At 38.6% G+C, this 24,477-nt stretch overlaps 1 protein-coding gene across 1 annotated transcript in view; it reads left to right on the top strand.

The window, feature by feature from the left end:
- Positions 1 to 23,811, top strand: part of LOC109469064 (kin of IRRE-like protein 2) — a 26,624-nt gene extending 2,813 nt beyond the window's left edge. Inside the window, exons 2-13 of the mRNA XM_019767450.1 lie at positions 17,372 to 17,591; positions 18,248 to 18,387; positions 18,752 to 19,063; positions 19,340 to 19,487; positions 20,139 to 20,254; positions 20,488 to 20,638; positions 21,046 to 21,146; positions 21,764 to 22,078; positions 22,378 to 22,503; positions 22,786 to 22,947; positions 23,111 to 23,247; positions 23,492 to 23,811. Coding sequence (XP_019623009.1) covers positions 17,372 to 17,591; positions 18,248 to 18,387; positions 18,752 to 19,063; positions 19,340 to 19,487; positions 20,139 to 20,254; positions 20,488 to 20,638; positions 21,046 to 21,146; positions 21,764 to 22,078; positions 22,378 to 22,503; positions 22,786 to 22,947; positions 23,111 to 23,247; positions 23,492 to 23,629 — 2,066 coding nt within the window. The 3' untranslated portion in view covers positions 23,630 to 23,811. The remainder of the gene's footprint in view (positions 1 to 17,371; positions 17,592 to 18,247; positions 18,388 to 18,751; positions 19,064 to 19,339; positions 19,488 to 20,138; positions 20,255 to 20,487; positions 20,639 to 21,045; positions 21,147 to 21,763; positions 22,079 to 22,377; positions 22,504 to 22,785; positions 22,948 to 23,110; positions 23,248 to 23,491) is intronic.
- The last annotated feature ends 666 nt before the right edge of the window (positions 23,812 to 24,477 follow it).

Below are 24,477 nucleotides of genomic sequence, written 5' to 3'. Positions count from 1 at the left end.
ATGTATGTTAACGCAGTACACGGAAGGGCAATCTGCTGGCAGAACTTACCTGAAAGATCAGCAGGAACGTGCGTCTTCCATCATGCCTTCTCATCATAGATGCATCCCGTGAATACCTTAGTCTTAGTCCGGGCAAGGCAATTTGATCTCTTAAGCCGTGGATACAAGGAGACGTCGTCTTCTATTCAGGCTGAAGAAGCCTAATGGTTACATTTAAAGTTCTCATCAAGATGTAATGACAACCCCACCTCGGGGTCATGGCTTCCATCACAAAACTCCAAGTGGAACATTTATTTTCATTACTCCTCCAACTGATACTAGTCCCTCTTGGCGTGCCATATAATTGAATATTTGATGGAGAGATCCACAGACAGTTTTGGATTTCAAATATTAGTTTGTTGCCTACAATATTAAAGTAGTTTAGACAAAGTGTCACTACCGTATACGTGTAAATGACCGGGAGTGACAAAAAGTATAACTTTGTTTGGAAAAGATCGACGAAACGGGAATGAATGTACAATAACTTTTCATGTGTTTGAAAGATAACAGGAGATAATAGCATTATACCGTATGGTGTGTTGTGACGAAATACAGCATACCCACGCATATTTTACCATAAACAGTAAAGAATTAGTTCCCTAAAGACTAATTTGTTTTCGCGGTGTCACTTTTATACCCATCTCCTGTCATATTGATGTATCGTTATCTATAAGTTACCTATCAACTAATATATCACCCACCATCTAATATGTCATTCACTGCAGATGTCAGATGTGTTAGTTTTGTGCCCATTCCTGTCTTGGCTGCCGGGCTTCTGCAAGTAATCTCTGCAGTTAACTAGAAGAAAGCTAGCAGCTACAAAAGAGATGGACACCCAGCGAAGATAACACTGATTGTCCAGTAACAGTGCCGCTTGCCTGTCTCTCATGTGCGGCACCGAGGGAAATATTGTCAGTGTAATATTCTAGAGTTGCACACCAAATGACCGTAAGAACGCGTAATGTGCAATCAGGGTATCGCCACCACTGCTTAATTGAGGCTCTAAATTACCAAACCATTATGGGAAATCGATCCAAAGCTTTCACAAAGAAAGTAAAGAATATCACGAGTCCACGAATAGTGCCATGTTCGCACATGCTGGTTTAACGCTTGTCTAGGCTTTTGTAATCTGAACCTGTTCTGTTTGAATTAAACATTGAAACGATGAACCCTGAGATTAAGGTTTCTGTCTAAGAATTGGGAAGACGAAGACGGCATGTCATTTAGAACATAGAAATGCGCCACCCAATTGTCCTTTTCTTACTGATATGACTTTCACGATGACTTTTAAACCTATCATTTGGTATGTACTGGATGGCGTTGTTTGGTATTGGAAACTATTGGACCAATGGATACTTTAAAGCATCTGGATTTTTTTTCTTTTAGATAGATTTGACTTACGTACCACGGCGGTCAATTTCTAGGGTAAAGTTTCCAATTCTACGGAGGGGCATCAGGTTACCGGGGTTCCACGCGCGGGTTCCGTGGTGCCAGTCTCAACGGTAAACATTATTTTCATCAATTATAAACAGTTTCACGGGGACTCTCTTGTTCAAATGTGATAAATTCCGCACTGCATATAGCTCAAATGTTGGTGTTTTTATTACCATGCTTAAATGTGCGTGAAATCACTCTCGACGCGTCGAATGCTTATTCTAGAACAATCGACGTCAATAACCAAACAACTGATTTAAACCGACCCCAAATCTCTCCGAAAATTCCATATTTTTGCATTTTAGAGAACAGTATAACAAAATTAAGATTTGAGTCGGACAGTTTTCTTCATTTCAAAGTTAAAGTGTTGGTAAGATAGAAAAATTCGCCCAAAAATGCACTTTTTCAACTTTCAAGACGGATAATTCCAGAACGCCGCCATCTTTAAAAAATCCGTCCGACACAGATCGAGATTTTTGTCTTACCTACAATTTAAAACGTTTTTGAGGTAAATTGAATTTGTTTTTCTTGCGGTTTAAATACCATGTTTGCACGCATGTCAGGTCGTGTGAGTAAGTACAGGGGGTAACTTATATCCCCGTAAACAACAATTACGATCTTCAAGGTCACACACGATAACGGCAGTAGCTTCGTTACATGTTACATATCCACTATAAAACAGGGCATAGATATACGGTACCGAAATTGGTTTATATTTGTGAAAAGGTGATTTTTTTACTGTTAGGCGGTACCGTGTAAAAACGGGCTTGAAGCCGCGGGTTTACTATACATGACCGCGGGTAACCCCGGATCGAACGAACGTTCGGTTCGATTGACGTCATATCGAACATGATTCGATTCGAATGACGTCATATCGAACATGATTCTGTTCGATGAAAAGGTTGGAATATTTGGGCCCAAATTTGACCATCGTGTACACATAAAAGCAATTTTGTTTGACTGCCAACCAAACTGAAAATACTTTAGCAAATATGCAAAATGTGTGAAATGTAAACATTTTCGTGTTCCATTTGCTATACGAGACCATTGGAACCAAGCTAGACAGCATGACAGCTTAAATGCATGCTTTAGTAGTTAGAGAACATGTACCCATTCAGGTGGAATGGGGGTGTAGCCAAGAGGAAAAGATAGAGACGAAATAATAACTATTCCCAATCCTACATAGCAATTAAAGTCTGGTACCAGCCAGAGGGAATAGCATTTACGAACTGCCTGACTAGTTCTGCGCACGCCAGACTCCCACATTAAATTTGCATCTTTGTCGGGAAGCGTATTCCTAGAATACATTTCGCTAGCGAGACATCAGACTCCTCGTCGCCCATTCTCAAAACCATAAAGGGAGTTGAAATTATAGAGCAGTAGAGCAGTGAATTTTCTCTCTCCTTATATAGATACCCTAAAGGTTGCCATCTGAAATTTTGTTATATTATCATCCTATGGGCTGCCCTTCATGCCTTCACATCAACCGCACATAAAGCATCATCCAAAGCAGTTACAGAGTAAAGAATTGCCATACAGGCGTCATATATTTAAATCTGCGACCAGCAAACTGTCTCTGAGGTGCTGTTGGAACAGGTCCGCAAGGACACATTGTCTTATCTTGTTACAACCGCATATTGGTGTGTCAATAAATTTAAAGCTGTTTTTTTTGCCAATCAGCACAAGTTGATTGCCTTGATTGACTAATTACACAAGGTACTGGATGTTGTTGCTGCAGTGTGTTTTCAAACTCCGGGGACAACTAAGTCAAAGAATTTCGTGGCAATGCAAACTTAAGTGTAGGGATAATGTGATGAATGTTTTGATTAGGTATATACTTTAAATCTTACCACCAGCAGTGCTAACCATAAATCAAAAATGTTTGCGAAATAAGGTGTGCAAATGCAGTTTGTCAATCACATATTGACCACGCAGTTACGACGGCTCTGCATTGATGGAGTATCAAAGCTAAAATTTGAATAGAAACCAATTTCTGTTGCAAAAAAAAAAAGGTTCTAGGTTTATAAATGACAGTGGGATGTCATTAAAAAATATTCTCAACAGTTTTCAAATATTTATCTAAAATGCGTTGAAGTCATTCAAAAATAATTCATTTATGTCTTTTTAACTGTGTTTTATTTTCAAATAAATTGGTCATAATAAACTACAATACGTTTTTACTTAACAGAACATTAGTGCCGTGTACCCTGTATAATGGTACGGCCCAAAACGTGGTGGGTTATTTTAATAACAGACCACTTTTGAGGTTACGGCCTGATAACTTATGGAAAATGGAGCCTTCTGATTGGTCGACGGCTACTGGCTATATGATTATACTGAGTAAACTACGGTTCAATACAGTAGCCCCAAAAAGAACCCACGGTTGCCATTACTAACCTGTTTGACAAATGCCATTTACAGTTTATCACAGTATCATATGGGTGCATTGAGCTGATGGAATTGGCTCAAAAGAATTTTATCACTAAACCTAGATATTGTGGTAATTACGAATCGGGCGTTACCTGGAGTAACCATAAAAGGAGACAAATTACTTGCAGGTATAAGCAAGTTACAATTCACCATGACAAATAACTCAATTTGTCCTGAGCCAATATAGGTACGATGCTCACGACCCTTTGTAGGCTCCCATAACTCATAACCTTTGTCGTCTGGTCGTCCGATACAACAAGTAATAATCAAACCCATTTACCCTACCCATATGGCGCTGTGCCGGGCCTCTTTGGCCTCAATTCCCTTTGTAATCGCGGCCCATTCACTGTGGTAATTACTTGACAAAAAATAAAGTCAATACTCCTGTGCTTTTAAAAGACACGCATTGCCTCTGGTGAACAAAATTACTATGAGCTAAAATCTCACCAAGAGCACGCAGAGCTTCATGGTTTGGTAATGTTACTACTTAGATCTGGCATGAGGCAGTAATTACATGAAAGTACAATCATTTTTCTCTGGCAGTCTTTAGCAACTCCACATCCCGCACAAAGAAAGAGTCACGCGTATTAGTTTAGAGTCATGGCAGCCTGATAGCTGATACCATTGTACGTCTCCTCCGCTTTGATGTCTCTTGGCAATGTGGAAATCCATTTTGTCGTCGCGTCTGCCTGAATGCAGATATGATTTACAATGCCATAGAGGGTTGTTTTCAGTCTTAATACACATCGCTGTTTCAGCAACTTTACTCTCTAGCGTGCTCATTCCAATTTTCCACTTGGCGCCTGCACCATCTGCCCAATTCTGCCCGAGCTTAACCCGGTAGGAACGAAGTGTTGAAGGATGGGAGACTGGGGCTGTGGAAAAGCCACGTTAGATCGCACTGGGATCGATTATATCTTTATGCTACACCTGAAATTGGAACAGAAGATAACGTGCGCTGTGTGCAGCTTTAGAAATAAAGCTCGCTGTTCATTATCTTTGTAGGGATAAACATGTAAGGATACCCATGTCAATACCTGAGAAAATAAATCGGAATTTAACGATTTTACGACTTAACGCCATTCCCCTTGACTGGCATAAGGGTTTGATCCGAGACATTTTGTAATTTCTTTGAAAATCACGCTACTAATCTTAATTCTTCAAGGACATTTTGTTGATATGTAGGAATCAAGATAATATCTGTTCTACACCACCATTGATCAGTGACATATCTAAATTATGCAGCTGTTCTTGTTCTTCAATGCGTGAAGCGTACTATTTTCTTTTTATGCTGCTTTACGGGCTTCGCGCAGGTAATCAGCCAAAGTGGCATGCACGGAAACCCTATTTCCATTCAGCAGCCCCTGAAGCTTTGAAGCTCGTAAAGCTGGGACCTGTCTAGGTATATTCATTACGCCTTGTTGAAAAAATCTCGCCTGAAGAAATTGTTGATGTCATTTTGCACTTTGGTGTTAAAGCAATTTTGACGACTGCCTCGGCAGCAAATAAAAAAAAACTGCAAATGGTTTTCTTGTTATTGCTTTACATGCTAAAAGTTACAAGAACAAAAGATTAAAGACCCACAATATGTGCGGCGGCAATTCTACAAAAAAAGGCTCTTTCATGAGTTTTACACGAGTTAGATCATTTTGTGAATGTGTCTCTGTTGAGATTGCATTTTACATGAGGAAGATCATTTTGTGAATGTGTCACTGCCGAAATTTCATTTTTCACGAGTTTGATAATTCTGTGATACAGTGTTGCATGCCACGTATGTAAAAGAATTAAAGGAATGAAGGCTCGGTAACATTTGTAGTCGGTCGTTGCAAGATTCTAACGCCGTAGTATTTTCAAGTAGGCTGTAGCAAAAATATACAGACAAGTAAAACATAAAAACAGCTTATTCCGTAACAAGACTGCTGAGTTTTCAGCTGCATATGGACGCCTAACTCTAAAATGCCTTCAATTTGTATGGAGATCGTGTGACAAATGTATGAAAGCCCTTAGTATGTTCATGCTTGTCTCGTCTGCAGCCTCTGTTGATGCATAGCTTGTGATGCCTGTGAAGATGGCCATCACCTTCTTTCTGATCCATCACACAGTCAACATCCTATGATTGAGGCTTAAGTAGATCGTGATCTCATATGCTTGAATCCCCATTTACACTCCATCGCCACACTGTCCATCAAGGCACAGGCTCAATTAAAATGAATCACATATTTTATATAGATTTGCGCAATTTGATGTCATGCAGAGCCATTCATTTTCTTGCCATCAACTGATAATCGGTATCTGCCATATGGCGTGAATATGACATAGTCATAGACACAGTGACTTCTTATTCATATGCTCAAGGCAAAATCTGCATCCTATCTGAATAAGCAAAGTTCAATGTTAACGAGGAACGTTATAAGAAGGTGCGTTGTTTTGGCCTACTGAAAGTTTTTAATAATGGATGGAATGATGAATATTTGCAATGAAAAGGGTCCATAAACATAATTTCATTAATAATAGAAAATATATTTTGTTTGGAAATGACATTTACTCCTATAAAACTTAATTCTATTTTTCCCCTCTAGACGTCTTAACGTCGTTAAGCACCTCAACTAAATGCCATGCTGTTTACAAATAACTGAATAAATGTAACTTTTGCAATTAATGTTACCCCTGACTTGTTTGTTGTAATTGATCTATTCATTTCTCCTCGTTTGTTGTTTACCAGCAGCGTTTTAGAATTCTTCCTGAGAAATTAATCCAATTCGTCACACGAAAAGGGCAGGCCGTCAATTGTTTAGATAAACAACCTACTGGCAATTACAGTGAACATTTGTTATACTTTGTTACACCTCATGAATACCAAACACACAACGTCTTAATCAGATAGCGGTTTTAATCATAAGACGTACATTTTATTTACTCAACCTCGGGTTAATAGCAATATTTTATATGTTTATGATAAATTCCTTAATCTATCGAATTCCTTAATCTATTGCAACTTTTAAGAAACAGCTTGTTTTTATCGCCTGTTAGTGAATGCACAGAACATTGCACACAAGGGGAAGTTTGCATAATTTTTGTATCTTGTTATCATAAAGTAATATAGATAGAGAGATATATACAGTTCACAAACAGTTGCAAACAAATGAACGATATTAATCTAATACGAGATGTGAAAATTCTCTTGGTAAATGGAAATATACGCTTACAGTGAAAAATGAAGATTACTCTTAATCCCATATCCCATTTGATGTCTATAAAACGTGTTATCGAAGAATCTTTATGAACTTGCACAAGGCTGGTATGTCAAAGGAATCCTCCAGAATAGCAGTGTCTTAAACATTTTAATTTCACGAAATATTCTGGTGGTTATGTAAAAGAAATTCTTTTACTAAAAAGGTTCTGATGCCTACGAATGATTGGTTGAAAAAAGTCATTTTCTTACATTGAGCATTCTTGCACGCAAACTCACACTCTAAACATTAAGATGAGATCCCTGATGGGTATGTTCGTGACAATCCATACCTTTATCAAATATTACAATCAAGCTTCAGTGATGCAGTGAAGAACTAATTCATCTAGCCTCTGCACATCACCATCTCCTGATTATATAAAATACGACAGCTTTTATTAGATAGGATTTTCCGAGTCTTAAACTTTCTTCGCGTTATTAGAAAAGCTTTCAAATTAATGAGCAAACTGTCTGCCTATGGCATTTTTTTGCTAAGCTGCTTTGCCATCAAAGCCGTTACATCGTGGTTACATAGGAGTGCTCACGCAAATATTGGAAATACGAAACTAACAAAAAGTTTGACAGATATCTAGAACAAGAAGGGATATGGTAGTAATGCTACCATTCGTATGCACAGTTCAATTTTGCAAAGGCAAAGAAAAAATGCGGTAGAGCTGCAATAGAGTATTCAATAGAATATGTTTCTCAAATATTGCTGTACATCGCGAAGGATTTGGACGCTCTAGACGTCCATAGTAGCAGTAAAGACCCATAACCCCCCTAGGAAGTACGTTATCTATAGTCTATCTTATAATAGGCGCACTATAAACTCTGTCGGCTGACACTCTTATGTACCTTACAGCGTATGTAAGACCGTATTACATCGTAAAAGGGGTGGCAGTAAATATCGTACAAAGAACTAGCAGGTTCCTCGAAACATTTTTCTGTTTCTTTTACTACCATTCATGAGCAATGGTGATCCTAGCGGCAGTTTGTGCCTTATCATATTCAGTTAGACCGTCTCAGTAAGTGATTCCAACAGTACGGTACTTATGCTATAAACACAATGGTTTCCTGTAAATACGATACATTTGGGGTTTAATTTTGCAATTTCCTTAATACTGGAATATTCTTTAAGCTATTTCATGCCATGAAGTATATTTTGCCAGCATGGCCGTTGAATGTTGTAATTTTTCTGTACTGCCCTCTTTTGACACGTTTCTTCTATGCCTTTCTATACCCGTCCTAACTTCACCCACGCATGACCAACGCACCTCCATGTTCAACATCGGCCTTTTTTGTCAGGAAGTAATTGTCAAGAGATGGTTCAAAGGCAACGTTTTGTCATGACAGAGAAGTAACGACCTAATGTATGGTGTGACCACAATTAACTTTTGAAGAAGGTCGGATCGTGCAATTACCACACTGTTTGATCTGTGAAAACAATGAATTATGCAAACACGGTATCCTTTTCATGTCAATCGTGACATTAACCTTAAAGAGCAGGACGTTTTCTATTGAACGCCCCCTCTTTATACGGCTCTGAACTTCAAAAGGTGTTGCAATACGTGTGTGGAATTATGCCGAGGCTATGAGGCAAAAGTTTCGTCCGATACATGTATTTTAAAAACTTCCCTCAATGACTCAGTGCAATACATGGGTTTTGAGGAACTTGTGTTCTCTTTATTGTTAAAGATATTGCCTCTCTTTTAAGTATTTTTGGACAACGACTTTAATGGCAACGCATTTACCGATTCCATGAGAAATAAATTGAATGAGATTTTCCTTTCTTTCTCACGGGTTGGTACTCTTATTTCCATAAGTGTGTTGCTGAAATTTTTTCAGCCATTTTATCTCTTAACATCCCTGTGTTAAAACTTGTTACGGAAGAAAAGTATAAAACATGCAATGAAATAATGACGATAATTTAATATCCTAAATCAGTTGATTATATTCAAAAGACAGTGTTTTAGTACATAAGGGTCAAAATGTATTTACAAGGCTACACTGGGCGTCCTTTCTTTTCAAACCATCCGCGAACATGTAGACCTGCACATGTGATTCATCCATAGATCAGACCTCTGAATTAGTGCTAGGTACCGTAAAGAAACGCGAAGTTAAACTTCTGTCTGGAGTCGAATGCCTTTGACTTTACATATTCAAAAATTATTATCTTTTTTTAGTCATCTCAACGTTAAACATGCAAAATTTTGCAACATATTTTGTGCCCACTCACATTCTATCATTGTCATGTGAAAAGTAAGTAACGTTTATCCCATCTTAGCTACATGGCCGTGAGGAGAAGAAAATGGGATTTTGACAAATCGTAATTGCCATGTTTGAGGTCACGTACAGGAAGTATGGGAAACATTCCCGAGCGTGAACACCATTAACATTGCAGGAATAGGTCAAGATCTATAAAGATTTATGAATCAAGAAGCTTAAGGTGCTTTAGAGGTGGAAAGGGTCACCTTGGCAGCATCACTAAGCCAGGTTATGTATCTAATCCGTGTTCCTCGTCACTCCTATTCACTCATGGCCTGCCAGCGTCAGTAATCCTGGTATTATCTTTAATCCATTTTCAACGTCAACCCTATCCATGTCTTTCCATTGGGCAGAACTAAGCCAGGCGCAATATACATGGCATTTTCTGTGTCACTTCGTCGGTAATCATATATAATGGCAGCCAAAGCTGGATACAGCATTTGTTAATTAAATGCAGAACGCTGTGCATGCATGCAGAGCACTACAAATGCAGAACGTTGCCCATGATTTAACGTTGTACTGTTTTATTTCCAATTTGACTGATTAATGGCTTTCCGATAATCATGATACCCTGTAATAACCCTGCCGGCAGTAGTAAGGTTACGTTCTATGAGATTAGGAGCAGCTCCGAATAATTCATCAGAATGACAATCACTTCTTAAGGTGTAACGTTTGGTCGTTAAGCCTTTTTAAAACATGCAAAATATTCACCTTTCATTAAAAAGGTTTTAGCCGTTTTTAATGTAATATACATATATTGATTTTCACCTTCCTCCCACATAAGGTTTGGTAGAGACTGAAACATCTTTAAACATGCTCACAGCCGCATGTCCCAGTGTGGCTTTTCGTGAGATGAGAGCTAGAGAGGCCACGGCTGTCTCATACATATCTGCCACCATGTCTTCCCTCGTGCCTTGTTTAAGGACGAGTAGGACATTGCGAACTCTGTGAAACTTATTACCATACTTGTGTAACAGTCACCCTGGTTAAGTTTGCCACTAGTGGACTACCGGAAGTCATGCAGTGATCTTTCCTGACTTCAGCAATCGAGGCCTGTCACCTCCGCTACAATCTGTCCGACTTCATGCGTGTTAGAGGCGTGGGAATCGACTCAGCTGCGCAGTAAGGTGCGCAAGTGCACGGAATGCGAACCGTTGGTGTTTAAATGCGCGGCGGTGTCGCAGTGCTGGTAGTTGCAGAGGTGCTTCTTGTAGTTGGTGCCTGGAAGAGACATCATTAGAGCGAGGACTTTAGAAATGGCTGGGCTCTTGCTGTTGCAATCTGCACTTGTATTCCTGTCAGCCTGTTACGGTGAGTAGCTAGGTATTCAATGCTCAAGCTAGGTTTCTGATATCAAAACGTTTAATGATTTCAGAACAGTTATTCCAGTGTATTCCGACGCTAAATATCTTATATGAATCTAAAAACCAGAGAGATGAATCATACCATTTTCTCCCTTGGTAAATACCACCTTAATAACACGTAATGCAGCAATCTTCAAGTTATGCATATGGCTGCTTCCCGAATTAGTTTGGTCTTTATCTTAGCTTACGCCTTTTATGCAAATGCTTCCTTTGGAGCTCTGGTAGCAACAACTAGAATTCTAACAGAGGTTGACTTAACATTGGCAACCATTGTATCTAGTATGCATCTTTTCTCCTGTAACAGTTGGATGCTCTTGATGAATTACACACTAGCTGTAGTTGTATTCTCGGATATTACAACAAAACCTTACTCCGAGACTTCCCTTCTCTTATTACTTCCGCCCTTTATACACTCAGATATCTCATAGAGATTCCGGTTTGTACTATAGGCTTTTCCACACAGCCTGCCTGCCGCTGAAAACCACATTACCATGTATCAGATCGGCACTGACGTACCTCAGATATTTCATCACCATTTGGATCGGAAAATTATTGCTTGATTTCCCTTACGGACAATTTGTCGGTCTCGCAGACGTCTGATGAGGTGATTCCATTTGGTAACTCACTGTGCTTCTGATGGATACTTTTCCGGCACATAGTAGATTGCGAGTTTTTTAGCATCTCGGTGTATTTACGACCCTTAAAAGGTCGGACTGCAGACCATATCAATTAATGACAGTTCTTCCTATATAACAAAACCGCATAGGTTCATATATTCCTGACGCGTGGCTCCCAAGGAAATGGGAGTGTTCATTATCCCTTCCTGCGCGATGCATTCTGTTGGACGTGACCTTGGTAATTTCTTCGCAGAAAGCTAGGAAAGGGTATCTGCATGAATCACTGATTTTTAACCCTGATGGTAATTGCAGCCGGTGCGTGGGCATGGGAAGTCGACATGCATTTACCCCTCCACCTCTGATGTTCGCACGAAAAGATACAAGATTATAGGTTTCTACAGTGTAATTTTCTTTGTGAATTCCGGGTAATGGCAACTTTCCAGTCTAATATTTGTGTAATGTCTAAGTGCATTTTCTGTTCAACGAAGCATTTCTTTATATATTCGCATTCAAAAAATCTTCTTGAGGGATAGCACAAATAATTTGTTGTACAGATTTTTCTTTATTTTCAAAGAATATTACATTTAAGATTACAACATGTTCAAATCAAAATGGATTGTAAGAAAGCAGCTTATATATAAGCATTCGTGTGCATCTATGCCCATTAGGTTAATAGCTTTTGCATCCACGCGTAGACACTAAATCATAGCTTAGTATAATTTATGAAAATTGGCAATCGGTTAACAACAGTATTTGACAATCTGATAATTGCTAGTTGTACCTGCTCTGCTAGCACGAACCTATAATAACCACCCCATTCTCTCCCTGTGTTTGAGTATGTTATGAGAAAAATGTTTGGAGACAATGACGTTTTTCCACTTCCTCTGTAAATGGACCTTAACTCGCATGCAAGCGAAAATAGCTATGTGAGTTACCCTCAATATTTCTCATATTTTTTTTAACAATTCTTAATCCATGAGAAGCTCAAATCGGCCTGCAGGCCGTTTTTCATTTTTAATGGTTGGTTTACCTGTAAAAAAACAATAACATTATTTTCAGTTAGTACGAGTATACTACGAAAACTAAGAGAGTAACAATGACACATATGTATGTAAGTCCTTTTTGACATTAACAACATCCAATGCCGGGAGAATGCGATTACAGCAACCAAAATTTAAGAAAAGCGTGCTATAGACTTAGGATGCCTATAGGTTGATAGATTGCAAGATGGATGGATGGTAATAAAGAAGACTTTAAAAAGACTATATTTCCTCATTTTTATGTACTTTCCATGAAACTGCACACATTGTGTTCAAGGGTTAACATTGTGTATTAAAAGGAGGGATGAGGTAAGCGCTTGAGCCGTCGAGAAACTGAACAATATGGGATTTTATGGGGATTATAAAGATGTGTCGATATGGTAGTATAAAGGAATTGACAATATGTTTTCTCGTCATGTATATTGAAGTCAACTGACATCAAATTTATGCGATAGGATCTCTACAAGCAACGATCAATGGTATAGTCTTTTCAATTTCCCTGAAAGTACTACCGTGTTCAACAATCCCAGCAACAAATATTTTACTTCGTCAATGAGGCGTACATTATCCATTGGACGTTATTGGAGAGCACTTCATACCTCCAGAATCCAGGACTTACCAGTGTAGTGTGGTTATGGGCAATATCATCAGTCTATTTTGGTGGTATGTTTCGACAGTAATCCATGATGCTTACTTGATATACATATTATGTCCTCGTGAACAATGCAGTGAAATAAAGCACTCGAATACTTTTTTTTCAGATACTGAGGAATGATCTCCCAACCTTAATATGGGTGTATGCCAGACAATGCGCCAACGTTTGAATTAGCATAATTATGTGATTGCATTGTGCTTGCGTGTGTACAAATTCCGTCTTAGTGAGAGTGAAACAATAATTTATCCCTACTATACTACATACTACACTAGTAATTTGTTACTGCTTTTTCAATAGGGAATCCTGAACCAGGCAATCTACTTTTAACAAGTTGAAAGTATTTCAGCAGCAGGTAAAATCTGTTCGTTTAAAGGCACGCACATATTTTAACGTCATTAAAGCAACTGCAGTCGGTTATGGCAATCGTTGTTCAGGCCAGACTGCAGCCATTTTCCCCAAACACGACACATGTAGATCTACATCAATTATTTATCGATCTTCTACTTAATCGACAACATTTGTACATCAATGCAGTAGTAGAGTAAGTGTAAAATTAGTAGTTGACCTTGCAATAGCCAGATCAATGTTCATGAGAGTGCTCAGTACGATTGAGGTTGAAATCATCGTCCAGATGCCAAGACATTTACTGTTCTCAAATTTCGCTCACAAGTCACGTAGTGCAGTACTGCAAAGAGATCGCCGTCCATTTGAAGAATGATAGAGCAGAGAGATAGCTAAATTCGAATCTTGTTAGCAGCAGACCCTTCAGGGGCAAGGCCTCAGCACGAAATGTCACTGATTTACGACTTACAAAGAGGCCACGTGCAACAGATTGCAACGCATTAGAACTATGGACAAAGGTGCCATTTAAACAAATACTATTGTAGGCTTTTTCGAGATATTTTTATATACAATGTTCATGGAAAGCAAGAGAAAAGTATGCAACGTCACAAAGAAGAATTTATTGACCAATGACTAAAAAAATTAACATTTGGCTTTTTAGTTAGTTCTTGTGTCAGTTAGATGATTGCTACTGGCCCTTGCATGGGCCTCAATTTACAAGCAAGGCCAGTTGGAATTGCACGTAGACCATTAGCGTACATTTACATTCGTCTATGACTTTAACGCTCCAAAATCTCATTTGCCTCGTGAAAATTAGTGGCAGTTGCTTTTGACCTTGGTGATATAGCACTGTAAATATGCGTAATGTTATAAGTTTGGCAATAGAAATTTGAAAATGAAAAACAAATTATAATTATCAAGATTCGATTGTAATAATGTAATTGCGTTGCCAGCTACATCCAATTGGTTTCAAATAAGACTTATATAAGATTTATCAAAGTAAGATATCGATCTTTATATTTCCTACACAAATATGCCCAGAACACTTTAGCAAAACGCTCTCAGGCTCTGTAGCGTATTGATCATAAATTTCCTTGTGTTTTTCATCATGTTTCTACAAATCGTTGACAACATACCCATCCATTTTTTTTCGTGAAATGAATTGGTTTTTGGAGTGTTATATCTCTGTTATGTTTTTTATCTCTGTTTTCCAGCCAATATGCTCATATATCTCCATGCATTATCGTAATTATGGGTTCACCACACCACGAAGTGGTGTGGTGAAACCATATTGCTTTTTCTGATGTTTCTTCTCCTTCTCCTCCTCCTTCTCCTCCTCCTGCCATATCTTTAAATGGATTCAGCTTCTTCATTTTAGGGCCTAAGGTCCTGAAATTTGGTATGGAGGTACAGTGGGCAAATACCCCTAGGCGTTTTTTAAATTATTGTGATACAGGCTTTTAGAATGGTTTTATTTGAGTTTTTTGGCTGTGTAATAGCTAATGTATTACTGTGTAAGTGTGCAGTGTTTACCACATTTGGACATGAGTCATCACAATGGCATGCAAGGCATCAACCAATAGGCATGCAGCTTTCCTCTATTCTCCTTGCTGATTGGCTGTTGGGATTTAACTGGCTTAACTTCATTTACACCTGCACAGAGCCATGCCATACTGACAGTATGTCTGTATTCAAGTGTTTTGGTAGGTATTTTAAGCTTTCCTGCTCCAGCATTGGAATGCGGGCTATGAACGCTTCTTTTTATCTTGAAAATCAACAGTTTGCATTATGCAATCCTAACCAATAATGTAGGGAATAGCTATCCAACTGTTGTAGTCTTAGTTGTATGTTACTTCATACTATAGTTATATCAATGTAAAGCATTGTTTTCCCTTGTGTTTCTCATTCTTTCCCTGCCATGTGGTAAAATGTGGTGAACCCATCGCTATATTTGCTCCAAAGCAAATATTGGCCTTTCTAGTTTATGGTACGATTATTACAGTTAATGTAGTCAGGTCGTGGTCTTTGCACAACTACATCAACAGGGTGAGGCCAAGAAAGACTGCAGAATCGTTCGCAACTTCCGCATAAATTCACGTGATCATTAATACCATTTTTTTTCAAATCACTGAACTCATTCAACTAGTCAATAATAATAATGCAGGTAGGAATACTAACGATTAATGTGGGTGACCTTGATTGTGGGAGCTATCAATTTATCACATGGACCTCCAGGTCATAGAATTATAACGCAGTGTGGAATATTGACCACGAAGGCCTTCAGGGACTATGCACAATGTCACAGTTGGGGGTTTGGCGCCAGCGGGGTGCAATTCTAGTCCGTACACATAAAGAATGAAACTAAAAAAAACAGGAAATATATTTGAAACGGAGTGCGTAGAGTAAATGTATAAGGATTATTATATGAAAGGTAAGTTTAATCAACTATTAATAGATATTAACCTAATTTTGCACAATGTAACATGCTTTAATTTAATTGGATGAATCAGGAAGCATTAAATAGCTTGACTTAAAAAATTCATAAAACTATGCTGATTGAGTCCAAATTACCTTGTTTAAATTGAAGTTGGCATATTATTCTGCTTCTAACCGATGTGAAGAACGATTGTCTTGGTTCTCTCATTGAATTTGACGACGAGCATCTCTATGATAGTCTAAGCATCACTTCGTGATATGTTTCTGTAGGTTCTTCAAAATTCTGTATTTGTTATACAAGACTAGAGGCAAACGCGGTAGCACGTTATTAAGAGTTCATTTCCTCTAGCACTACACTTAAGACACAGATTGCGAACGATAGCGTTGGCCTTTGGTGACAAACGAGCGGTGACATTCGTATCTACTGAATCTGACTCCTTAATGAGATTGTACATGGGCACTGTGGGCATACCGCCTACCACACAATAGTCTATTCTTACCCGCTTAACGCTCTTAACGATCGACCTTTAAAATATGCAGCATTTTTGACATGAAAAATCACCAATCTACGACAGTCGGTATTCTGTAAATCTCTGCCCATATAGCACGGGGCTATAGATTTTTCCAATAGATCTCCGACCAAACAGCCTGTAAACATCCTTGCTCATGGCAAAATTATAGTTTCAGGTAGTAAATTAAACCAAGTCGTTTTATGGCATCTGGACTACCTAATTGCATTTGGCTGGTCTCATACAGCTGATCTTGTTCGTCAGATTTAATCACGCTAAATAAGTATGGGCTAAATAATCTGCGTAATCTTAAAGCATCACTTTGCTTTGCGGAGATGTAAACAAGTAATTGAGATTGGCAGATCCTAACCAGAGATGAAATCGACCAATTTAGTCTTACCCCCGGGGTAGGATGGCAAACCCCGATAAACCCTGCTGTTATTGACTCCAATATAGGGCTTTGTCCCTAGATACACCATTGTGCGGTTGAAAAGGATGCTAACGTGATTTTATGATATTCCTGACAGTAGGAAAATCAATGGCAGACACTACCAATGGTAGGCGATAAGTTGTTGTAGACATGGTGACTTACTGGTATGGGGTTATCAACTTTGACGTAGAAGGGAATATCAATTTGGTTGGTAGCATCGAACAGTTTTTATTGACTGAAAGTGGGGCTTAGAGATGGAAAGAATCTGGTATCGTATTTTCGGTGAGATCTTTAACGTGCTCAAGGTGTGGATCATTTCCTTAAACATTGGACCTTCAGCTTTAGCCTCCACCAGGGTCATGTTAAATTGCTTTCTCAAGGTCAAAACGATAATTGGGCCCTACTAGATACTTGAACCCAGAACCTTTAGATTCCCTCTAATAACAACAGAGACCAAAATTGGTTTTGTGTGTATCACTCTTTTTTCTACCGTTCTGCCAAATATCTGATCGCCCAGCGATTGCTGGTCTGTCGCATCCGCTAGTGAAAAGGCGGTGCAGGCTATAACTATAACATAAAAGCTTATCTTCACTCTAAACTCTGCAAATTGTTTGTAATTTCTACAGTCCATGCAGCAATCTACAGGACAAGACCTCAACCCATAGCAGCTCTACTAGGACAGACTATCACACTGAGATGTTCATTTAAAAACCTGAGATCGGACGATGTGGTCAACTGGTTTGGACCTCCAGAGTTCCAGCATATATCTGCAGCCAGAAACGTCCATTCGCGGTACACAAGGTGAGGGAAGGAAGGGGCTTGGTAAATGGTGGAATGTCAAACAGTTCCAAATCATCATGTAGTATTGCATTTATAGGGGGATGTCAATTGATCATTATTAATACGAAATCAAATTACTTCAGTAATAATTGGATTATCACTGAATAATACATCAATTTTGTATATATTCATTTCAATACATTTCAATTATGGACGTACTAAGGGTAATTAGATTCGGGTATTAGTTTGTGATAAGATATAGGAGAGATGCATTTTCCATTATACTATAAATACACATTGCTTTGGAAATCCACGACCTAGCAATCAAATGCAAATGATCCAAATCCAAACCTATTGATTGCTAGGTCGTGGATTTCCAAAGCAACGTATTGTTTCATTACTTATGCTAAACTTGACTAAATTGTTTAATTGATTCATTTATTACCTTACCATTATTCTTGATTGTTATTTATATTTCATTTGATAAAACTGTAAAAATTGAAAAATTATGAAGGTGAGGAGATCAAACAAGCCTTTATGGCTTTTCTTTCACCCCCTGCACGTTTACCTCCCTCCTTTGTATTATATTTTGTAAATTTTTATTATGTATGTACTAATAAATAAATAAATAAATAATCAATAATACTTATTCCTAAATACCTCACGACTGCACACAGATATTCTGTTGTGGACTCTAACGCTGACGCTGGAGAATTCAACCTGGAAATTCGGAAGGTGAAGCTAGAGGATGACGGGATTTATCGATGTAGTACGTTTTATGCCGAGAATGCTGCAGATGCTAGGCTAACGGTCGTAGGTATATAAACATTGTTATATTTTATTAATGTCAAATAAATATTGTATTTTCTTGCACAAGACCACTCAAGAACCAGATCGCATGTTGTTATAATTCAACGCGCAAAATAGTAATTTGTTTACAGGAATTCATTATGTTAACATTATGTTTAATTAAAAGCAATTGCTTTCTATGATCTGCTACTTTCTTTGGATTTCATGATATCTGCTCGGCATTAGTGCTCATTCATCTTTAACTAATTTACAACAAAAAGTATTGATTTTTGTCATACGAAATTCTTCATAACACAAAGATGCAAGCAGGCGGATCGCGGAAACAATAACCTTACTTGGATTCCTTTTTCATTTGTATGCATTATCTTTAGTGCCTCCAACCAGGCGACCAGACATCATTATCAAAAGTGATCCACCAACAGTAGGTCAAGCATTACGGGTGGTCTGCCGCCCCAGTGGCGGGCGACCTCTTCCTAAACTGACCTGGTACAACGGAACTCATCCTATCCGGCAGCCGGTACACGGCTGGAACAGGGGAAGACAGGCAGCAGACGGGCAGAGCGCGTTGATGATCCCGGTTCTGACCAAATGGGACAACGGGATGAACTTGACGTGCAGGGCCGACCAAGGTTTCCCGGACCTAGTTGAACCTGCTGTCACATCCACTGTCCTAAACATACAATGTAAGCTGTTTTAATAATGCAATTGTTACCATTACTCAGCTTTGCATTACTTCCCTCTTGAACATCATTTGCATCATAAATTAGCAGCAATTAAACTTGACATTCGTAAAATTCTAATATTTCACAGAGATATGATCATGAGTTGAGTTCTGGAACTCTCATTGTTTTGGTCAACGCACTATGGCATTTTGTAACGTAATTGAAACAACGAGGTCTATTGATTCGTCATTGCCGCAACATGCCTAACCAAAATCCTTCTTCTTGCCAATTCTGCAGATCCCCCCGTAGTTTCTGCCGTTAAGAGCACAGTCAGAGTGAAGGAGGGGACATTCACCAATCTTAGCTGCTATGTAGACAGCAACCCGCTGGCAACGGTGATGTGGAGGAAACTAGACGGACATCTACCTGCAGATGGCGAAGAAAGGTAATTAAATCAATCAAAGACCCTACGTATTATTGTTAACCACTGATGCGTTTCACTTGTTTATCTATCTAGCAACAGTGTTCTCTTAATAGATAGAATTTTAATATTCATCATTATAATTTAGTATTGTTAATGTTGAACTGTTCTGTTCTCGTGTCTTACATGCTCTAGACAGCAAATGGTCACATGTGCATTTAGTCCATCTGGACAGGAATATGCAATAAAGATTCATAGCAGTAGTCTATATGAACCGTGACACGTTGATTTGGAATGCTGTGGAGACCTACGTACGGTAATGGGCAATCGCTATTGGAGACAAGTGGTCTGTTATGATTAATTGGCTAAAGCTCGGTGGAGACATCAAGGCCACAACTGTGTCCAATAGAACAGACCTAGAAATCATTATTGGGTCATTATGTAGGTAACCTACCTATGCTTTACCTTTTTTTTATCATTTGTCACTCCAACCATAAATTGCAGGCCTAAAACAATAAAGAAAGCTATAAAGATAGCCTCAAGAAAGAACACAATTTGAAATTTTAGAGTTCATCTTTTTAGTAGAGCTATGAAATCAGTATCAATCCAGAAAGCACCATGTGGTCTTTATGGAACGCATGTATATTTGATGACATGAATCCCATCTTTTTCCAGACACCGGTCGTTCATCCTACCTGCCGTGTCCAGAAAACATGCTGGACGGTACCAGTGCCGGGCTGACAACGGGATCCAACCAGATGCCTTCGCTACAATATTATTGGATGTTTTGTGTAGGAATATTTTGAATTAGATCAATATCAAAAGCAGTTGTGAAGTAAAGAAAACACCTTATAGCAAAACATAACTAATCCTATGAAAGCGTTTTTCTTTCTTACATGATAGATGGTTCATTGCTTCTGTTGTTTACTTGTAGTTTAATATTTCTGTAATTCATTTCTACACATATATCAATATAGCAATATAGTTTTTCACTGTGATATCTGTGTGTGTCGCCCTGTTTCAGATCCCCCGACTATACAAACAAAGTTTGACAAGGTGGATGTCTTGTTTGGCAACACGGACTACTCACTGGAATGTAAGGCAGATGGAAATCCCAAGCCCAAGATAAGATGGCGAAGAACAAACACCAACCTGTACTTCAACAACCCTTTGAGGTATTCACAAACTTGTACACTTCTATATTGGCTTATACTTGATTCATATTGTAACCTGATACACTTTGAAGGAACTCATGTTTACTACAGTTTAATGCTGTGGAAGGGTACATTTTTGTCGGTAAAATTCAATTTGAACGTCTTCGAACTTAGAAGCTCTAACAACAATATTAGTATTATTACTTTGGTCTTATATTATAACCTATTATGACTACTAGAGGAATGAAGAGACGTTTTCAAGAAGTGCTCTTAATGATAAACAAGACATTGTATTCGTCAATATCGTCCAAAATCAGTACAGTATAGGATAGGATAGTCATGTTAGTCTTGCCAATGCCTGCTGCTTGGATTCCTAGCATGTCAAAGCTTCCAGCTAATTAGTTATTTCGCTCCATTTGTCCTGAAAGATTTTCCAAGTCGGATTACCAGACAGAAGGGGATTATGAATGCGTGGCGGAGAGCGCAGGCTTCCGTGCCGCTGTCAGACAGGCTGTTATCAATGTAATTGGTAAGTACAAATCGCCATTCATTAATACAAAGCATCCTTTATAGTTATAGTAAAGCGTATGTATAACCACAGCATCTGTCGCTGCGTGGTCATAAAATGCATTGCTCGATACACTTCTTGACTAAAGTCTATTCTATATTCATACAAAAAGTGCCTAATATAATTGCCATTATTGAAGTGATACTGAAATGTGTATTTTTTTCCATCATCAATCACTGCGTGGTCATAAAATGTATTGCTCGATACACCTCTTAACTAAAGTATATTCTACATTCACACAAAAAGTTCCTAATATAATTGCCATTATTGCAGTGATACTGAAATGTGTTTTTTTCCAGCATCAGTCACTGCGTGGTCATAAAATGCATTGCTCGATACACCTCTTGACTAAAGTATATTCTATATTCACACAAAAAAGTTCCTAATATAATTGCCATTATTGTAATGATACTGAAATGTGCATTTTCCCCAGCATCTGTCACTGCGTGGCCATAAAAATGTATTGCTCGATACACCTCTTGACTAAAGTCTATTCTATATTCACACAAACAGTGCCTGATGTAAAGATACTGAAATGTGTGTTTTTATTCCCTTTTTGTGTATATTGTTCACCAAAGGCAGACCAGATGTTCGTGGTGACCCGGAGACGATACGCACATCGCAGGGCAGCTCGGTAACTCTGCTGTGCGAGGTGAATGCCGACCCACAACTCAGCAGTATTTCCTGGCTCTGGAGAAACGACCGTGGTCGGCAGATTGCACTCCGTAAAAACCGCATCAGTGGTGTGAGCATTAGACAACGTACAACTACCATGGGGACCGACAGTATACTGGTCATCGATTCTGTCAGTACCGGCAATGCCGGGGAGTACAGCTGCAAGGCCACGAATATGTTCGGGGAAGATAGTAGGGACTTCACGATCGTAGTTGAAGGTATACGTTTTCGTCATTTGTCTTCTAAATATGCACTTTCTTTTGATGACTAGAGATAAAATCGTATTCTAGCTACGTGGCTTGTAACCACGAATTGTACTACATTAGGTGACATCCTGAGGCAGTGGAATTTATAGTGATACTAGCCGTATATTTAAGTACATAAATATCCTCAAACTCGTAATACTGTATCCTTCATACCGAATTACAAAACTCGCCCGGCTTTATCTTGTTTGCAATTTTTGCACTTTTTGAAAGAAATGAAACTACTTATTTTTTTATTTATATTTATGATGCAGGACCTCCAGTATTCATCATAGCCATGGTTACAGGTGTGCTAGCGGTCTCCATAATTCTCACTGTTGTCGCTGGGATTTGCATAGCCAGGAGAAGGAATTGCAGATGCTGCAACAAGACAAACACACGTAAGGACTAGCTTTCCTGTCTGTGCTTTACAATGTAGTAACAGCATGGATTAACCACTGTAATTGTAACTAAAAGAATGTAATCGGTCCGGAAATGTTCGCATCCTATTTGCCAAACAAAAAACATTGCTGGTATTGGCTTTCTTTCATCTGCATCGTTTCTGTCTGGGTGTATCATGCTTTTGTTCATATTTCCTATACAAAATACCAACGTGTATCAGACAGCAGCTTTTTGGCTACAGTTTTAAAACCTTCATCATGTATTTTCTTTCTTTAATGCAGAAGAAATGCCGATATCGAACGGAACAAAACCTCTTCCTCCAGCGCATCCTCATGTCCATGAGACATCAATGATGGAGTTGGAGGATTTTGGAGGCACGATGAAGCCCCGCCCACCTCCTAAAGGGGAAAAAGATCTTTATGCCATCGGCGTGAATTATCCTAGTGAGTAATTCTTATTATTTTAAAAGCTTTTCTTAGAAATAGCTCATAGCCTTTCTATTCCCAACATGCTTCTCCAATTTGATTTGTCTCTCTGAGGGTTTCTGTCTGTGTGTATTATGCAGAATGCAGAATTTCTTACATATTAAAACATTCCGCCATCTAGACCCGGTTATGCAGACCCCAACATATGCTGTGATGGACAGAAGGAAGTGCCATTGCAAAGACGAGGAGGCACATCGCAAGCATATCCACATAGAGACTCACAGAAGACATAAAATGAAACGTCCAATTACAAAACCTGTAAGTTCACATGAATCTTTACAGCAAAGGTATAATGCATGTCTTTTAAGTGGTCTCACATGTACTCAGCTTGCACTTTTGCGTCTTCATAACCTTTTTACTCATCGTGGTGTAAAATTTTATTCACAGTTGTTAAATGCTTTAACATCCCTTGCGAAATTATTAAACAAGATTGTTGATGATACTGTTTATAAAATGTGTATCTAAAAGCTAATAAGTACTCGTACTGTCTTTGTGTACTTAGGACCACGACTTATCGCCACACAATGGGGACTCCTGGAGAGTTGTATCGAAGAAAAGACACTTGCCTGAATACTGTGATAGCCAGGATGATGCTTACGCGTACGACGGACCCTACAACAAACACTTTCCAAGATCATAGACAGTCGTGTCATAGACAGCCTTTGCCTGTGGGTGTAAGATGTATGCCTGTGAGTAATCTACAAACTGCAATGGCGCTTGAGTTTGAAAAGTAATAAAACATAAACACGTACGCGTGGTCTAGCTTAAGACATCAAAATCATGGAACTGTAATTTTCACTTTAGAAAACCGCAATAACAGATGAAAAAAAAAAGAAATCCATTCACTGCGCTTAATCCTAAATGTACGGAATGGAATTCCATGTTTGTACTGCTTTTGCCTTTTTTCAATGTGAGAATTAAATGATGAAATTGTGTATGAAATTCTTGAATTACTTCCTTTGTGTTGTCTGTTGTAAAAAGGTTACGTTGAACACATCTCAGCAGGGACATTAGTTACATATGATAGCAGAATGACTCGAGAACAAACTAATAAGTAAACGTCAATTCAGAGAAACTCAATTTAGATTTCTACCGATAATCAATACAGATATAGAATTACAGTAATGTATCTATCCTTCCTAGCCGAATATAGATATTACGATCCTTTTTAAAGAATGGTTTAATCATGTCTAAGGACGGGTTACAATCTATCCACTAGGTAACAAATCGCTACCAATTTCTTATAGTTGTGTTGGCGCATAAGCTCTTCCCAGGCTCCTTCCTTTTCTTCATGCATTCGCATGCACATAACCTGCTTGAAACATCTGCGGCAAAAATTTCTGGATGCACTGGTGAATATTGCCTAAAGTTGCAGTGCTGTTGATTTGAAAGGCATTTCTTTTAAGTTACATTTTTCTCTGAAGCATACGCAAAGGTATTGACCTTAAAACGAGTTGCTCGAGGGAGTGTTTGAAGTTAAACTAATAA

The sequence above is a fragment of the Branchiostoma belcheri genome, unplaced genomic scaffold (assembly GCF_001625305.1).
Source record: "Branchiostoma belcheri isolate BF01 breed outbred unplaced genomic scaffold, Haploidv18h27 scaffold20, whole genome shotgun sequence".
NCBI lineage: Eukaryota > Metazoa > Chordata > Leptocardii > Amphioxiformes > Branchiostomatidae > Branchiostoma > Branchiostoma belcheri.
This window is presented reverse-complemented; position numbering and strand designations above follow the sequence as displayed.